At 37.8% G+C, this 17,382-nt stretch overlaps 1 protein-coding gene across 4 annotated transcripts in view; it reads left to right on the top strand.

The window, feature by feature from the left end:
* KHDRBS2 (KH RNA binding domain containing, signal transduction associated 2) overlaps positions 1–17,382 on the top strand; it is a 366,426-nt gene that overhangs the window by 36,462 nt on the left and 312,582 nt on the right. For 2 of the 4 annotated variants that reach the window (XM_039380434.1, XM_039380436.1), the window contains exon 1: positions 14,055–14,206. The exons of the other annotated variants lie outside the window; for them this stretch is intronic. In XM_039380434.1, the coding sequence (XP_039236368.1) occupies positions 14,074–14,206 (133 nt within the window). In that variant the 5' untranslated portion in view covers positions 14,055–14,073. Of the gene's footprint in view, positions 1–14,054; positions 14,207–17,382 lie in introns of those variants that run through there. 4 annotated transcript variants of the gene reach the window in all.

The following is a 17,382-nucleotide window of genomic DNA, read 5'->3' as shown; positions in this document are numbered from 1 at the left end:
AAGAAAAATGTCCTATCTTTTTTTTCTTTACTGATCTCTTTGTTTTTCCTTTTACATTCATTACAGTGTTACATTTTTTTAGTAAAAAAGCCTTTGAGGAAAAAATAATAAATTTTTTTGGAATTTTTGAAAGGATTCATCATTTTGCTCTTCCCCAAAATGCATTTCATACCATACTCTATGTATTCCTGAGACTGGATGTGGCACTTAGTGCCATGGTCTAGTAACCATTGTGGTAGTGGATCAAGGGTTGGACTTGATGATCTCAGAGGTCCTTTCCAACCCGGCTGATTCTGTGATTCTTCCTTCATTCAGAGGGAAATTGTATAATGCAGTGACTTCATCAGAAGACATTAAGAAGCCCCTTCTGATGTTCCCAAGGAGCCTCTACTCAGAATTTGTAGACGTGTATGTGTATCTGTTCAGACTGAGGAGGAAGTTAATCAATGAATGAGGCTGTTTGCCTGAAAACCTCTTAATGGGACTTAGGTTCACCTCCTCTCCTAGCACTGCCTGGCTGTAATGTGGGGCGCTTCCCTGCTAAGTCTGAAAGCTTTCTGCCAGCGTTACTGCACTCATCCATAAATGTTCAGGAAAATTATTTTAAAGATGATTACCACTGCTGTCATACCTTGGAATTCTCTCCCATGGGGGTGCATGTATTTAACATCAGTTCCTTGGGTACTCATTAGGGAGTAGTGGGCACAGATATTCAATGGATCAAATTCTGTCTTGTTCTTGGCAGCATATGAATCAGTCATTTGTGTAGACTACCCATCTTTGCAAGTATTACATTACATGTGCTGCTTTCTGCTGATTAGAGGGGAGACTTAAGGTGCTTGTTCTAGGACAGTCACTTGCAGATCTACTTACCCAAGGCTTAGATAATGCAAGGCAACCTGCATTTAAAGAAGTGGACCCTATTCCATGATTCCCACATCTTATGCTATAATTATGATCATGAACAAGAAGAACAGCAATTGCTTTTTCTGCACACGCTTTTTTTTGCTTATCTAGCTTTCAACAATTGTGAAGAGTGAATCCACATACATATATCAGTGTCAGCTTTGAAATGTGTAGATCTTTGACTTTAACTACATAGTAAGTAAGTAGTGCTTTAATGTCTTCAGAGTGTAAAGGCTACTGCTTTCTTCGGGATGGGCAGCTTGTGACATAGACTTCTGGGCATTGCTTTGTCATAGTTCGCATTTGTAACAGTGGAGTAATTAGTAAAGCTGCTAATGCCTGCAGAGCCAACAGCAGAGCACTGTTCTGGGCTCAGCAATAGCATTTTTGGAGCCTGAAACACTAAAATGGGCTACCTCACAATTTTATCTAAATACAACCAAAGAGTGCTGCATAGTTATTGCTACACTTCTTCACTCATTAAGTGCAAAGTAATAATAATAATAGCTTCAGAAAATATATGGAAAGTAAATACTACTTTCAAATTTTTGTGAGAAAAAATAACTTCTCTGCCTTTCACAACTATTGCTATTAGTCATTTATACTTAAATCCATTTGCCTTCATTAATTTTCCATGACCACTTTAAATTGCATTTATTATTCTGCACAGTGAGAAATACTTCTGGTTCTTGATTGCCTTTCTTCTTCTGTTGTGTACTCTACCACTCAGGAAGGAATCATAGTAGATTCACTATGTTTTAATAATTTTTCTCAAGGAACTATTTTTGTATGTTGTAAATACGTGTTTGTGATTTTTAAGGAAATACTAAGGAGCTTTCAGGATACTTATACCATTACGAGGTAAGCACTGGAGGTAGTTCAGTGTGAGGACTGCCTGTAGGCAGAACTCCTGGAGGAGAACCTTGGGGGTGACTCAGGAGTTGGGGATGTGAGAAGGTCAGTTCCCTGATACAGTGTGTTGCTTCAGAAAGTTTGGGAGGCACTATTACTTCAGCCTTTTGAGGTGTTAAATTTATTTTCCTCTCTAAATGGGTGTCCAAACATACTATTTTATTGCTCAGTTTGTTTTTACTGAATTCTTAGATGTTCCAAATTTCTATCAAGTTCTGTGTTGTTTCCCTGTGGAACACCTAGCTGACTTCTGTCTTCTCAAGTGCATATTTTCAATGTGTTGATTTATCAAAGATGTGTAAACCAGTATTAACTTATTTCCAGTCCAGTGATGATACATGCAATGTATTATATTGCAGCAAGCCAAATGCAAATTTTGGCTAAAATAAAGTCTCAGCAGCAAAAAATACTAAAAATATCTTAGATTACAGAAAAGTAAGGCTCTTTGAAAAGTCACATCCTCTGTATTGTCATGCCTTTAACAGAATCAGGTATGCTGTTATAAGCTTCATCTGTCCAGATGAATGTTGCAAATGCTAGGTGATGGAAAACATGCGCGCAACATGTTTCCCTGGATACTCTGTGCCACTGCTGTTTTGGGGCAATATTTATTCTTCTGGTAGCATTTTTGCAAATACCTTTCTATAGTTTAAACTTCTGTCATTTCTTCATTCAGTTATTCCTTTATAGCTCTGCACCTTTGACTCCTTGTGTTCAGTTCTCTCAGTGCAGCCTGGAGAGCAGTTCAGTAAATGAATTCTGCAAAGCCTGGGTGTGTACTGGTCAGCTTAATGGTCAGGTTTTCCAGCTTTATGTGGGATAATGAGTATGTGCACTCTATATGAATTATACTCTATGGCTTTGAACTCATTGAAAGAATGGTTGCGCCTGTGTATTTTCATTTGTATATCTGCTGATGGAAATGTTCTATCAGAAGTATCAAGTCAAAAATTATGTGGATTAGGGACACTCTTGGGTGAATTTTATGTCCATAAAATAAATTGGTACTTTGTGATAGATATGATATTTCTTCTGTAGGTTTTAAGTAGTTTTCAATGAATTTCCAATTAATTGCAGCGTCATGAAATTCCAGTATGGTATATGTAAAAATGAACTTGACAGCATCCTTGAAAGTTTAGTCTAAGTTTGTTCCTGGTGAGTGATAGCTCAAATGCCTTTTAGAGAATGTCAAGAGGAGCTGGTGCAGCAGAGATGTGGTTGTGTGCATCTGCATGAGTGTAATGCAGCAGGAAGAGGAAAGAGTATGCAGAATGAGAACAGCATAGGCTTTTCATTGATCCTAACAAAATGAGAATATTTAGTTGTTATAAATTACAGGTCAAAAAATGTCTAGTGCTTTGCAAATGACCTTGTACCTGTCTCCCATATGTCCCTTTTGATACTTAGGCTTAGACTGGCAGCGTGCACATTGCTGAGGGTGTAGGAGCCAGGGCAGCTCCCTGGAACTGGGAACTCCCTGCCGCACTGGGGCTTCACTGGTCTGGAAAGTCTGGTGTGCTGTGGTGCCAGCCTTGGTGATCTGTGTGTGCTCTTTGTGCCTCGGGAAAGAGAGAAACAACACTTGAAAGGGTTTAATGAGAGCAAGTTGTGAACATGGGCTGTCCATGCCATAGAAACTGTCCGAACTGGCCATCGTGCATCAGACTCTGTAGGTGCATAGCTTAGCTGTTAATTTTTGTTTCTTAGCTTAAATTTCGCTGTGTACTTCTGCTCTTGTAATAGTAGCATGCACTTTCAAGCTTCAAAAAGTAGGTGTTTAGAATTTCTTTTTATTTCTTCCATTCAGTGTTCCATCAGATGTTATAACTTTGTAATTTTGTTTTTGGTCTCCGGGAGGAAACACACAGATCCTCTCCTATTTACATAACTTCACATGGGTAATCAAAAAGAGCACACTCTGCAGGAGGATCCAAGAATTAGAATTTATTGTTGTTTTGATTAATGCTTTAACAATCTAACTGAAATAGGATAACTGCTTATTTTTATTCCAGTTGTAACAATGCTAATGCCATCAAAAATTACAATTTCTATTGAGATTTGTTAGTAATACAATGAAATCAATAGCTGGAAATATCTGATCTACCCTTCTGATTTCTCAGCTCTCTGATGATCTATAGTCCTAGGTCAAGGGCAGGATGCTTTAGTGAGTTGTCAGCATCCCACTTCTTCACCAGGAATCATGGCTAGGCTTCGCGAACGAAGATTTGGGAAGACTCTATCCACATTTGTTGCAGGCACGGTGGTGGCTTATGAGGCCAATACGTGACAGACATATCTGATTGCAAAAGGCACAGCAGAAAGACTCCTTAGATGGTGAATTCTGCAAGACACGGTTCTTTCTGCGTTGCCTTACCTTTTCTTCTCGAAACCAGGAGTAGTGTCAGTGGTGGTGATTTCCTTATATTGAGTTTGTTCAGGGTTATTTTTATCTATTTCAACCCATATTTTTACTTTTCTGTTGATCTCTAGGGCTTCTAATAGCATGATTGTTGAGGTTCATTTATCTTTTCCCTATATGGTACTATTTCTTTTGGTGAAGGAGAACCATTCAACTGGAAAGCTGAGGAAAAGTTAAGCTTAAAAAAAAAGTTATGTGATAACCAACTCAGTTTATACAATTTGGAAAGTGTGGAGTAGATGCCTGAACTTTGGGTTCTGTTGCTGTTTCAGCTAGGAGAAGCCATACAGACAGTTGCAACAAAAAATACAGATGCAGCTAAAATCAGGCAAAAGTAAGTTCAAGACCAGACAAGGACAGTTAAGGCTTGTGGCCTGGTATGACTAGTTATTTTTATAAAATTGAGGGCTTTATGCTACCCTTTAGCAAAACCAGTTTCCTGATTCACATTTCACATATTCACATATTCAGAAATTTACCATTGGAGTGGACAAATTTGTCCTCTGCTTACCTTAATAGCAGTATTTCAGATACTTTATTCTTTCTATGTAGTGAATATTAAGAGAGCAGCATGTAAAATAGTTACTTATTTTCTAGAGATATAAATCTACCAATTACCTATCAGAATTAGTTTTTAGTTGTTAGCAACATACAGTGTTTCATACCATTGCTATGATTGCACTGAGTGTAAATCAGCTTGGAGAAGCAGAATAACTCCTTCAATACAACCAGTAAAACTGATTCAATCACTTCAAAGTCTTCCATCCTATCCATACATGCTTGTGACTTTTTCCCTGGCTGCTACTCTCTTTCACTTTCCACTGGTCTTTAACAGTTGGAAGGGTAGAAAATGAGGGTGGAGCTTTTACAAGTCAGAAGAGTGGGACAACTTGAGTAGGATCTCTTCCAGTGATAGGACTTGTGGGAATGGTTGAAAGCTGTGCCAGGGAAGGGTCAGACTTGACATCAGGACGCATTTCTTCACCAAGAAGAGTGGTCAGACGCTGGAACAGGCTTCCTAGAGGGGAAACTGTTGATGCTCCAAGCCTGTCAGTGTTTACATTGTCCTTAATAATATGCTTTCACTTTTGGTTAGCCCTGATGTGGTCAGGCAGTTGGACTAGATGAGCACTGTAGGTCCCTTCCAAATGAAAGAGTCTATTGTATTCTACAGTTTGTTCTGTAGGAATGGGAGAGGAGCCAAAAGCACGTGTCAGTTGTGGCTGGAAGATAAGTGCTGTAGTAAAGTGGCAGGCAGGCATGTTCCAGAGTGCCAACCCTTTGACTGTATTCCTCTTTCAGGGATCTCTTCTCTCTATTTGTACTATACTGTTGTGTCTTTCTGCTGCCTCATCTGCCTCCTGGCTTTTACAGCAAGTTGCCTTGTGACTGTGCCTTGTGGAATCACGATAAGCATGTAATGAGGAACATGAAAACATATGTCTTGAAAAATGACTTCCCTTTGAGTAGTAGATGCTTTATTTGCTAATTGTGTCGGTGTTTCATGTTGTCGTTAAAAGATGGAAAACCTCAGTAGTGAATTTCCATAATTTGGGTTGAAGGGATTACATCTAAGACTAGCTTTAGAAGTGTTCCTCTGAGACTGTTGCAGTGCTGATGTTTGTTAATAATAACCATATGGCTGTCATCTATTGTCTTTAATTTACTGAAAAGTCCTAGGATTTTCCTGTCTCCTGTCATTGTGTTTTGATGTCTTTTTGTCTTTGTTGTGGCATATGCCTGCATTTAATTCTTTCTTCTTCAAATAATTTTTCTCCTTGTTAGTAAATGACCCAGTAGTTACTCTGCTCATTTTACTTTGACATTTACTTTAAGGTCCTGTATTTTTTTTCCATGATTGTTTCTTCAGAACTTTTGCTATCATTGAAAATATGCTGAAACAAGTGAAGGTGATTTTGGTTGTATATTGAAGCAGTAGGGGTATAGATTTGCTGATAAACCCTGAAGAACAGATTTGAAATCAGTGAGATGACACATTTCTGTATTTCTGTGACTTACATAGTGCTATATATACCTGAGATGGTCAGATTCACAATTTTCCAAGGAATAATAAACATATTTCAGCATTAGGTTATATCAGTGTAAAGATGTTAAAATACACTCAGGTATTTAACAATGCATATATTCACTATGAAAAATGCTATATTGATGTTTATAAGAAGTATTTATAACATTATGATATAAAGAATTCATCATCAGGTAATCAAGACAAATTAGTTGCTGAAGAGTACAAAAAAATAGCAATGAAATTTATTTTAACCTTATCATAATAAAGTTAAGTAAATGCTTTTTTAGTGAAGTGTAGACCTGATGTCGTTAGGAAAGAGAAAACATACAGCATTTATATTATATTTATTGTGCTTTTTTTGTATGACCATGATAATTGAAAAGCATTATATGTGACCAGAGGTGTTAAATGGAGAGATACTTCATTAATGACTGTTATTATTCTGCTGGTGATACCATGAGGTGCTTGATAGATTGATGTACACAGATGTAGAGGGCTTTAACCTGCTTACTCAACAGTTTGTGCTTATTCATTGATAGTCAATGCTTTGTACTGCTGTTATAATTGTTTAGTTTTGTTTGTTTTTTTTTTTTGAAGAATCACATAATTGTATGAAAAACTGATTGTATACATACCCCTTTTGAAATAAATTTACTTACCCTTATGTGTCCGCTGAGATCCTAGACATTCTGAGAAACCATCTTCTAGGGGTTGGTAGACATCTTCTAAACATAGTCAGGGCCAGAAACTGCTGCTAAAATTCACTCCTTCAGCTTACTGTTACCCTCGTGTTGGCATGCAAAGGCTGAGATGGTACAATCCTTAGCCATGTCACTTTTTTTTGAGGATTGGACTGTTCTGTTATTTATTTATACCTGTATTGTGATGTAATGTCTTAAGTTGTCCTGGTTCTAGCACAAGCCTAATAATTACACTGCCTGAAATTGCAGTTTCTAATATCTATCAAATGGTCCATGACTCCCTGGAGATGAACTGGTATATTAAAATCTAGCTCTTTTTATCAAAATATCTCTGTATCAGCTTCTTCATGAATCCAAGTTATACATAGCATGGACAATGAATGTCTCATTTGGCAAATACTTTTCTGAATACTGTGATTTTTTTGAAGTAAAAGTATAGATTAAAATAGTGTATAGCAGAAGGCTGTAAAGGCAGTGATGAAACAACAGATCTGTTATTGAGAACCTCCTATGAAATAACGTATCTCGCCATTCTTCACTTTTATGTGGCGCAGTATCTTCACATTTTGTATTGGTTTGCATTCCAGCTACCTTGTCTGTTCTCAGTGACAGTGGTGTTAAGATAGAGTGAGTTAACCGTATGGTATCAATATAATTACAGACTGCAGAGAAAACATAAAACACTTGGAATATTTGGAATCATTCTGATTTTGCTACTGAATGTCAACCTTCAATAAGGTTGTCATGCTTTTTGCTGAGAATAAGGTAGCAGTGAGAGTGAAAATACCTCTTATCTTTTTACAGCATCTGGTATTCAGTGGAGTAGAAGATCAGGCATCATCATGCTTACCAGGATTTAAGTGATTTATGTGGAGCCGTTTAGATAAAGTGAGCATGTTTTGAGAGAAGTGACAGAAAGTAATCAGAATCTAATGTGTGCGAACTAGAGACTGATGGTGAAACTTGGGATCCACAGAGAGCAACCAGAAAAATTTGCACAGTGAGAATCCAGTGTGCTGCTCAGCAGTTCTGCTCTTATGTGTTAGGAGTAATAGCAGCGAAACAAGAATATAATAATCTTCATAAGAATTGGACTGATGTTTTGAAGATTCAGAAGTACTGTATTCAAGACCACTTTTAAGGCAACTCCAGATTTTTTAACTTTTATTATATGTCATCTATTCCACAGAATGAAAAAAAAAAAAAGGGGCATAGTTACCTTAAAAAGAAAAATAACCAAAATACAGAAGATACTTCTGTGTAGGCTGACAACCAGTTCTAGCCATGATTGTTTGGGCTTTCTTGAGAAGTGGCTGCTATTATGCCCTGGTAATTTTATGCCTCCTGCCATTGCAGAGTCTTCCACCACTAGGATTAAGGACTAACATCTACCATGAGGTATCTTTCTTTCTTCTGCGTTACCCATGACTTAATCAATTTTGGACTATGACAAGCACAATGTAGTACAGAATAATTCATAACATTTGCTATATTTGAAGTTATAATGTTTCCATTATTGGTTTTGTAATTTATTTATGCATCTCAACAAGCTAATAGCACGATTGGACTATTAAAATGTTTAGTAATGCTTCCTTCAACTTGTTTCTTTGCAATTACAGTTCTAACACAATTACTACAAATAAATATGTCTCTAAACAAAAAAAACAAAGGTAATCATTACTCTATTAATTTATGTTCCAGTTGAATCCTGAATTCAAAATTAATTTAACTGGAACAGATAGTATTCATATTTCCTGCTTCCACAAGGGTTTCCTTCTTCTGTAAGTACAAAAGTTAATTGTAAATGCTTAAAGTGAAGGGTTTCAATATAAACTCAGCTCTTCTTTGTGTATAGAGATAAACAGTAGAAGAAAAATATAGTGTTACTATGTGTGGAAGATTTGTTATCTCAATTTTTTGCTGTAATGAGAATATAAATGTAATAAGACTAGGCCTTTGCTTTCTTTAAACTATAGTACTGAAGAGTCTAGTTGGTGTGTCTTCGTTGCTCAGATGCCACTTTTTGGTTGGGATTTTGCATAACAGGAAAAAGAGATGATCAAAACAAGGGGATGGCTTATTTCATGTTTACTGAATAGAAGTCACACATTTTTCTTGTCTTATTCCCACTGGTTTACTAATGGTGTTTTTCTAGATCTCAGCATATTTGGTGGAATCTGAATCTCAAAAGAGCCCTTTCATCCTGGAAATGAGAATGTGTTGGCACAGTGGTGTGAATCATGGGCAAGTTTCCTAGTGTTGTATCTAGTGCTGTACTTGTCTTTACAGAACTTCATGATCCAGCCCTGGCGTTATTTATAAGCATCAAGGACAAGGCTTCAAAACATGCCTGCTCATCTGAGTCCTTAATTTCAGAATGAATTAAGTACTTAACCATCTTTAAAATGTAGGGCTGAGTTAATTTTGCCTTAAACATGTCAGTTTTACATCATTTACATTTGCAGCGCTACAGGCTGGGCACAGAGTGGCTGGAGAGCAGCCAGGCAGAAAGGGACCTGGGGGTACTAATTGACAGGAAGCTCAACATGAGCCAACAGTGTGCCCAGGTGGCCAAGAAGGCCAATGGGATCTTGTCCTGTATCAAAAATAGCGTGGCCAGCAGGAGCAGGGAAGTGATCCTTCCCCTGTACTCTGCGTTGGTGAGGCCACACCGTGAGTATTGTGTTCAGTTCTGGGCCCCTCAGTTCAGAAAGGATATTGAGGTGCTGGAGCGGGTCCAGAGAAGAGCAACAAGGCTGGTGAAGGGACTGGAGCATAAGTCCTATGGGGAGAGGCTGAGGGAGCTGGGGTTGTTTAGCCTGGAGAAGAGGAGGCTCAGAGGTGACCTCATCACCGTCGATAACTACCTGAAGGGAAGTTCTAGCCAGGTGGGGGTTGGTCTCTTCTCTCAGGCACTCAGCAATAGGACAAGGGGGCACGGGCTTAAGCTCCGCCAGGGGAAATTTAAGTTGGATATCAGGAGAAAATTCTTTACAGAGAGAGTAATCAGGCATTGGGATGGGCTGCCCAGAGAGGTGGTGGATTCACCATCCCTGGAGATTTTTAAACGCAGATTGGACGTGGCACTGAGTGCCATGATCTAGTAAATGGACTGGATTTGGACCAAGGGTTGGACTCGATGATCTCAGAGGTCTTTTCCAACCCAATCGATTCTATGATTCTATGATTCTATGATCTCTTGGTACTGATGTTTTTTATATTTCTCTTTAATTTAAGGTTTTCACAGCACTTTTTATACTGATCCCCATGGCATACAGTCATTAGAGCTGCTATCAGACAAGTAAGAGATTCTGTTTGAGTTTCAAGATGCCTTCTGTTTAACCTGTTCTGCACAGCTTGTGATTTGTGTTAGCTTTTGTAGTAAGTCCATAGAAACATTTAGTTTTCTCAGGTGCTTCTTTAATAACAACATCATATATTGCTCTGAAACATTTATTTTCAAATTCATAGAATTTGCCTCTATGAAATGTTTTCCATATGGTGTGATGAAGAGAAGTTTAATAGAGGATGATAGACAATACCCAAAATACAGTGTAGATCACAAAGGTCAGTCTGTATATTTTCATTTCTTTTTGCCAGACAGCCACTTAGGAAAAGCTACATTAGTCCAAGATTTTTAGTTAACTACATGGATTGCACCATTTTTGTTTGCACACACTGGAATGTGTCTTCATATCACAGCAATAGCCTAGCCTTTAATTTGTGTGTTGCAGTTTTAATTGGTAGAGATGTTTTCTGTAGCAGCATGCATCTTCTGAAGTAGAGCAGTGCACATCTTTTGATTAATGCAGACTAAGTCACTGGAGTGTTCATGTTGGCAGCATCAATTTATAGGCATAAAAGCTAGAAAAGAATGCAGAAAGAATAGCAAGCCTGTTATTATCATTCCGTGTCACTTTATTTATATATTGATGTTCCAAAATCTGGACTTTTACCTACTGATGTGCTATTTAAATAATATTTTCTATTATCAAGTTGTAGATATTTTTTTGGTTTGATTACAGAATGATGATTTTTCCTACTCTGTTCTAAACTACTGGTAGATAGATGCGTGATTTCAAATATCATATGACTTTTTTTTTTCCAAAAGCTGGAATCAATCAATTTTATGGAAAATTCTTTTCATATCTGTGTAACTTCAGCTGTAGTAGTATTTTGAAAGTAAGACATTGCTGAGTTGCTAAGACAAGTCAACTTTTTTTTCTTGACCTTGCTTGACTTGGATGCCTTGGGCTTTCTGAAATACCCGAGCAAATACTAAAGTGGCATTTAACGTATAGTCATAGACTATGCTTAAACTCCATTTATATGAAGTTTATTTATCCATTTAGTTTTTGTTTTTAAACCTTGATATATAAAGTCCCTAAGAAGAGTCTTTTAAGGAAATTACATGCTCATAGGGAAAATGCAAACATGACCTAATTGCAGAGCGAACCCTACCTATTATATTTAATCTCAAAAAAACTGAAATGAACATCAGATAACTACACTGTGATTCTCAGGCCCTGATGCATGCAGATGTAAGCTGTGTCTACTTAAGCATATTAATATTTTCAGGACTGTTACTTGGTACTGAAACTGGCATGAAAATGGCTGCATCCATGGTGGTCATGTCTCATGCTCTGCAAAACAGAGGGTGCATGCAGAACTTTTATTGTGAATGGTCCCTGGCCTTGGATAGTGTGTTTCAGCCAGGACCCATATTTCTCTTGGAGAATCTAGTGAATTGTGTTTGCCCAGATCCGTTCTGGCCATTGGATGGTATAGTTGGTCAACTTCCAGTTCACAGGGACAATCCCTGACACTCAGGCATCTGTGATTTGCAGAAAGCACTGGTTAGCAATAGTTTTGGCTCAAGAGATTGGCTCTTTGGTGCCCCTCATTCTTATTAATTGATGCCCCTGGGTATATGCTCCCAGTCATGATTGTCCTGCATGTCCCTGCCCTTCCAGGAGGCTGAAAAAATAGCCAAACTCTGGAGTCTGTGTCAGTTTTTACTTTGAGGCCTGAGAATTTCCAGCCTTAGGTTTTTGGCTTTTTGGCATATTTGAATCAAAAGATTCCTAAACCTAAGAATATTGAGTGAGGAGCAAGGTTTACTAGCAAGTTAAATTTAGATCATGGAGACAAAATTTAACATGTGCATTAACATTTCAGGGATATATATATATATATGTATAAAATATTTATATATAAATATGTATTTAGATGGATAACATAAATTAATATTTAACATTAAGGTTTTAAAGTGTGCTTAATCAGTGAGATGCTCTACCTTTGCTCATTTCTCATTTAGCTCCCTGCTTATTCTCCACCTCAGCACAATCTTCAGATTTGTTCCCTTGATTTCTCATGTCCCGCCTCATAACTTGTTGTCTTCAAACAAAAGATTGATGAAACATGACATGAACTTTTACCCTTCCTCTCCTTTATATTTTTTGTTTGTTTGTTACCTTGCTTGATTCTGTCATCTCTTTTCTCCTTCTTCTGCTTTGTATTTCCTTGAGAGCCTCCTGGCCATCTCCTGACACCCTTCTCTCCAGATACCCAGATTGCTTACCTTCCAGCTTCATCCTGGGTTTCTCTATTTTAGAAACATTTTATAATGGAAAACAAGGTGTATTTTATAGTGTCTGATACCATATCTTGTACAATACTTTGCGAACAGTCACGATTTTGCTTCCTAGAATTAAAGAAAATCTTTTTCAACCAAGAAGGAACTATAATCCATTGGAGGCTTCTGAGAAACCAGAAGAAAATAAAAATGAAAATATAAATTTTTGTTTCTTGTCTATTCTACCCCTCTTTTGTTTGTTTAATCTTTTGATTATTTAGATTTTTTTCCTTTTAAATTGCTTGCACTTTCTGATTTTGTAGATGCATGAAAAGACCAATATCCTTTCTTGGAACATCCCTCTAAACAAGTACTTTTGAAATGGACATTAATATTCTCAGTCGTTCAGGTGGGCAGCCATGAAACTCTGGGCAAGAACTGACATTCTCCAGTATTATCAACAATTCTACCTCTCTTACAAGAGCATGTAGTGACAGGACAAAGAGAAATGGCATAAAACTGAAAGGCAGTAGATTTAGATTAGGTGTTAGGAAGAAATTCTTTACGTGAGGTACTGTGGAACAAGTTGCTGTGGCGGTGTTCAAGGCCAGGTTGGATGAAGCTCTGAGTAACCTGGTCTAGTGAACGGTGTCCCTGCCCGTGGCAGGGTTATTGGAACGAGATGATCTTTAGGGTCCCTTCCAACTTAAGCCATTCAATGATTCTCTCCAGTAGTAAGACAGCTCTGTATTTTCTAACTGAAACAAAAATCTATCTTATATTTTCATTACTCTGTAAAATTGAAATGACGAACATGTCAGTACTGTCAGCTGTTGCTGTTGGTGGCATCCATCCTAAAACAAAAGGGAAAGCTATAGGATTTTTATCAACATTCAAAAAACCCCAACAATATACATACCAAGTCCTGATGAAATATTTTTTTGTATGAAATGATTACAATTTATTGAGAAAAGCACTTCCACAAAAATAAATTTCTTATTAGCTCATCATCGAGTTGCAGTTCTTGTGTTGGGCTGAGCCTCAGCAGACCTGTTTTGCAATGGAACAGATTGTTTCACGACATGGTGTGCTCCTGGAAATTTTCTTCTTCTTTGAGAATGAGCCTGTGGCATTTTCTGAACTTCAGAGGCTGTTTCGTGTGCTAATCAAGGCAGTTGACAAACCCTTCAGCATGCTTGAATGTGGGTTTGTCCAAGTTCTTTGTCTACCCTGTACACCCTTATGAACAGGAACAGATTGGCAGAATTTTTTTTCCTGCCAGCTGCTGAGATCATCAGCAACAAACATGTAACCAGATGAACAGCTTGTTAGTCTGAAACATAAAATGCAGGCAAACTGAGCTATTTCCTTTTAACGTTTTCACTGAGAATTGCATTTTTCGCTGTTTATTAAATATTTCATGATACTTAAGCTGCGGTTTGATCTGGACATGGTTAATTGGAATGTTTATTGCAAAACAGGATGGTTCTCAAATGTGGCCAGTCTTACAGATCTCGCTACTGTTTCACCAATGTACTGGGAAAAAAAGAGATCTCCGTGGAAGGACTTTTTTGTATGCCCGCTAACGAACAGTAATAGTGAGGTAATTTGTGAAGATGATATTAAAGTGGAAGAGGCAGGAAAGAAGATGTTCCCAGATACAGGTAAATATAATGGGCATTTTTGTTTGCTTGACAGTTTTGAGTAAGGTAGTTGTTCTTTTCCACACTTAAACAGTCAAAGGCGTACCTGCCAATTACCTTCACTGAAAGGATGAATTGCTTGTAAAGAAAAGCAGGGCATACACCAGATTTGTATGGCTTGCTTCTGTGTAACAAGATAAACCAGCATTCAAATTAGTGAACAGAACAAACTGAAAGATATTTATTCTTTTTAGATGAAAATTAATGTCTGTTTACTTAGGCTCATAGCAAAACTGAGATTGGAAAAGACCTCTGAGTCCAACCAATAACCCACCACTGCAAAGTCCACACCTAAACCATGCCCCTCAGTGCCATATCTACATGTTTTTTGAACACTCCCAGGGATGATGACTTCACCAGTCCCCTGAGCAGCCTGTTCCAATGCTTCATCACCCTTTTGGTGAAGAAATTTTTCCTAATATCGTGTCTAAACCTCCTTGGCACAACTTAAGTCCATTTCCTCTTGTCCTATCGCTTGCTACATGGAAGAAAAGACCAACACACACCTGTGTACACCCTCCTTTCAGGTAGTTGTAGAGAGCAATAAGGTCTCCCTTGTGCCTTCTTCAGGCTAAACCCCAACTCCCTCAGTTGCCCCTCATAAGACTTCTGCTACAAATTAGTTACCAGAATTACATGCTAGTTCTTTATCCTGTTCTGCACAAGTATTTACTGGGTTTATAGTGCCTTACTGAGCTACTGTACATTATTCACTAAGCAGTTTAATGACAGATATGCTAATAAAAAGAAAGGTAATCAAGAACTTGCATAGTGGCAGCCTACGGGCTCCTACATCAAATATATTTTTTTTGCGTTCCCTCTCATTCACATGACCTGAGCGGCTGCATTTTTCGTTACTTGGTGTTCACAAGTCCTGGGGCAAAATGAGAGTACTGAAATGGCTTTTATGGAAATTTTAAGGAAAATTTTCCAAGGAAATAAGTTAGTTTGTGCAATTAAGTTGTTTATTTGTCTGCCAGGCTCTTTTTCCCGGATAATTTTTTGACATGTTGACTAATTTCAAATCTATAGGAAACAGAAATTCATTATTCTCTTTTTATCATATATTTATGGTAGTGACAAAGTAAAAGCAATGCTTGAGGTCAGGTGTTTGGAAAATAGTCATAACAGACTTTAGTATTCTGAAAACACTGGTTCCTGGAAAAACTGTCACAGAGCTGAGCCCAATATTTTGCAGACTGATGATACATTGAGGTGCACTGGGCTTGAGGAGTTAACTCACTTCTCACAGGGTCTAGCATAAGACTTTTAGGCCAACTTTTCTATACCCTGGACTAGGAACCACCTTGAAAGTGGGTACCATTGCTTTGAACTTGACTTGAAATGATGGAGAGCCATCTATGGGAATTGAGAATATATTTGGTTTTATGATATGTTGTTGTTATAACTGCAGGACTTTGGCCTTAAGAAAGAGAAATACATCTTTTTGTAGGGTGAAAAAATGATACTTGACCATTTATACCAGTGTGGGGTCTTCCAGCCAGCTGATCTTAGGAATATAGTGCCTAGGTATCATTTATGGATATCCACATGTGTGGATATCAGCAAGGATACAGGATTCAGATTTACTCCTAGACTGTAACAAATTAATCTGTTGTGTAATCACAACAGATCATCACAAGCAGGTTTCACTACTACTGGGAGCTTCTCAGGTTGCTCACTGAGTTTCCTGGCAGCATTGCTGCTTATTCTTGGTTCAGTTTTATATAACTGATCTTTGTTAGTGATCTTGTCTGTGATAAGCAGAGGATTTGGTGGGGGGGAAAAAAGGGAGGCTTCCCATCACTGATTTTTGGATAGATGCCAGGAGCATACACGGTACTCACATTATTTGAAAACATTATCCTGGACCCCTTTTTTCCCCTCTTGGCAAGATAACAGTCTTTGACGAAGTAGCAGGCAGGTTCAAACATGTCTTCTTCACCTTTTAAAATTGATTTCTAGAAATGTAGTTGGAGGAATTGAAGGATATTTGCAGGAAATGAAACTAGTCTTCTTGACAAATCTATGTTTTAATTTAGTGCTGTGGTCTGTACAATGAAAACAAGTACTCTTAAGGCAAAGTGACAAATCTATGAAAAACATGCATCTTGTTTGCTGCAGTATCAGACTGTAATACCACTATAGGATGAATTTTAATTCCTTATGTCAAATAAGACAGTGTAATGAAATCACATTACCTCATGTTAAAGTGGTTTCTTTCCTATGAACACAAGTTCACTTGCCTGAAATTTTCTTTGTTGCTATAGAGAATCTTATTTCCAGGCAGGACTCAGGTTTCCTACTTCTTCAATAGTTTGCAAATACTTGGTTTATATCCAGTCATAAGAATGTCCCTAATCTTGCCTCAGTTGCCAAATGCTCTTTCTTGCATAAATAAATGGTAGCCAAGAGCACCCAGGGCCACTTAACAAAAACTAGTATGATGTAGTTACTAAATCTGTCTGTTACATCTAGCACTTGTTCCGACTTCTGATTACTGGGCTGGTTTTTATATCCTTGTGTTACGGCCATTTCATTAAATGGACAGGAATAGTGCATTGGCCCAAACATTGGCATCTTGTTTGCGTGTCCCCTGCCATGTCTGTAGATCAGTAGGTGAGTGGTCAGACATGGCTTGAAGTACAGTAAGAGTGAGGAAAACCTGCTGAGTGTGGTGTGGGCATGAGCGTGTTCTATCAAATTCATTGAAAATTCTGCAGAAAAATCCACAGGAGGCTCTGCAATAAAATCTCTTCAGAATATTAAAATATCTTTAATTTTACACTTTTCCTTCATTTCAGCTTCCTTGATTTGCACTGCAGATTTACAAGTGTGTGAATTTATGTTGCTTCATGCGCCATATATTTTTAGATATTGCTGACAATTTCTCCTGAAGAGGCAGTACAGGAAGGTTGGTCATCATTTTAGTGTATGGGACTGATCCTCTGGACCAACTATCTGTTTATAAAGACTTCCAAGTGGAAGCTTAGAGCCAAGATATGCTCTCCAGTGGGTTTGTGAATAAAGGCTTACATACCGTTCTGCTGTTTAGATATCACTTGTTTAGTCCTTGAAAGGTTTTATTTGTAACTTTTGCTCTCAGTTTGAAGTAAGATAAAATATATCACAACCGA

This window comes from Pipra filicauda, unplaced genomic scaffold (genome assembly GCF_003945595.2).
Source record: "Pipra filicauda isolate LSUMZ 115617 unplaced genomic scaffold, ASM394559v2 scaffold195_size2193078_pilon, whole genome shotgun sequence".
In the NCBI taxonomy this organism is placed as follows: domain Eukaryota; kingdom Metazoa; phylum Chordata; class Aves; order Passeriformes; family Pipridae; genus Pipra; species Pipra filicauda.
Note: the sequence above shows the minus strand (reverse complement) of the source record. Positions and strands in the feature narration are given on the sequence as shown.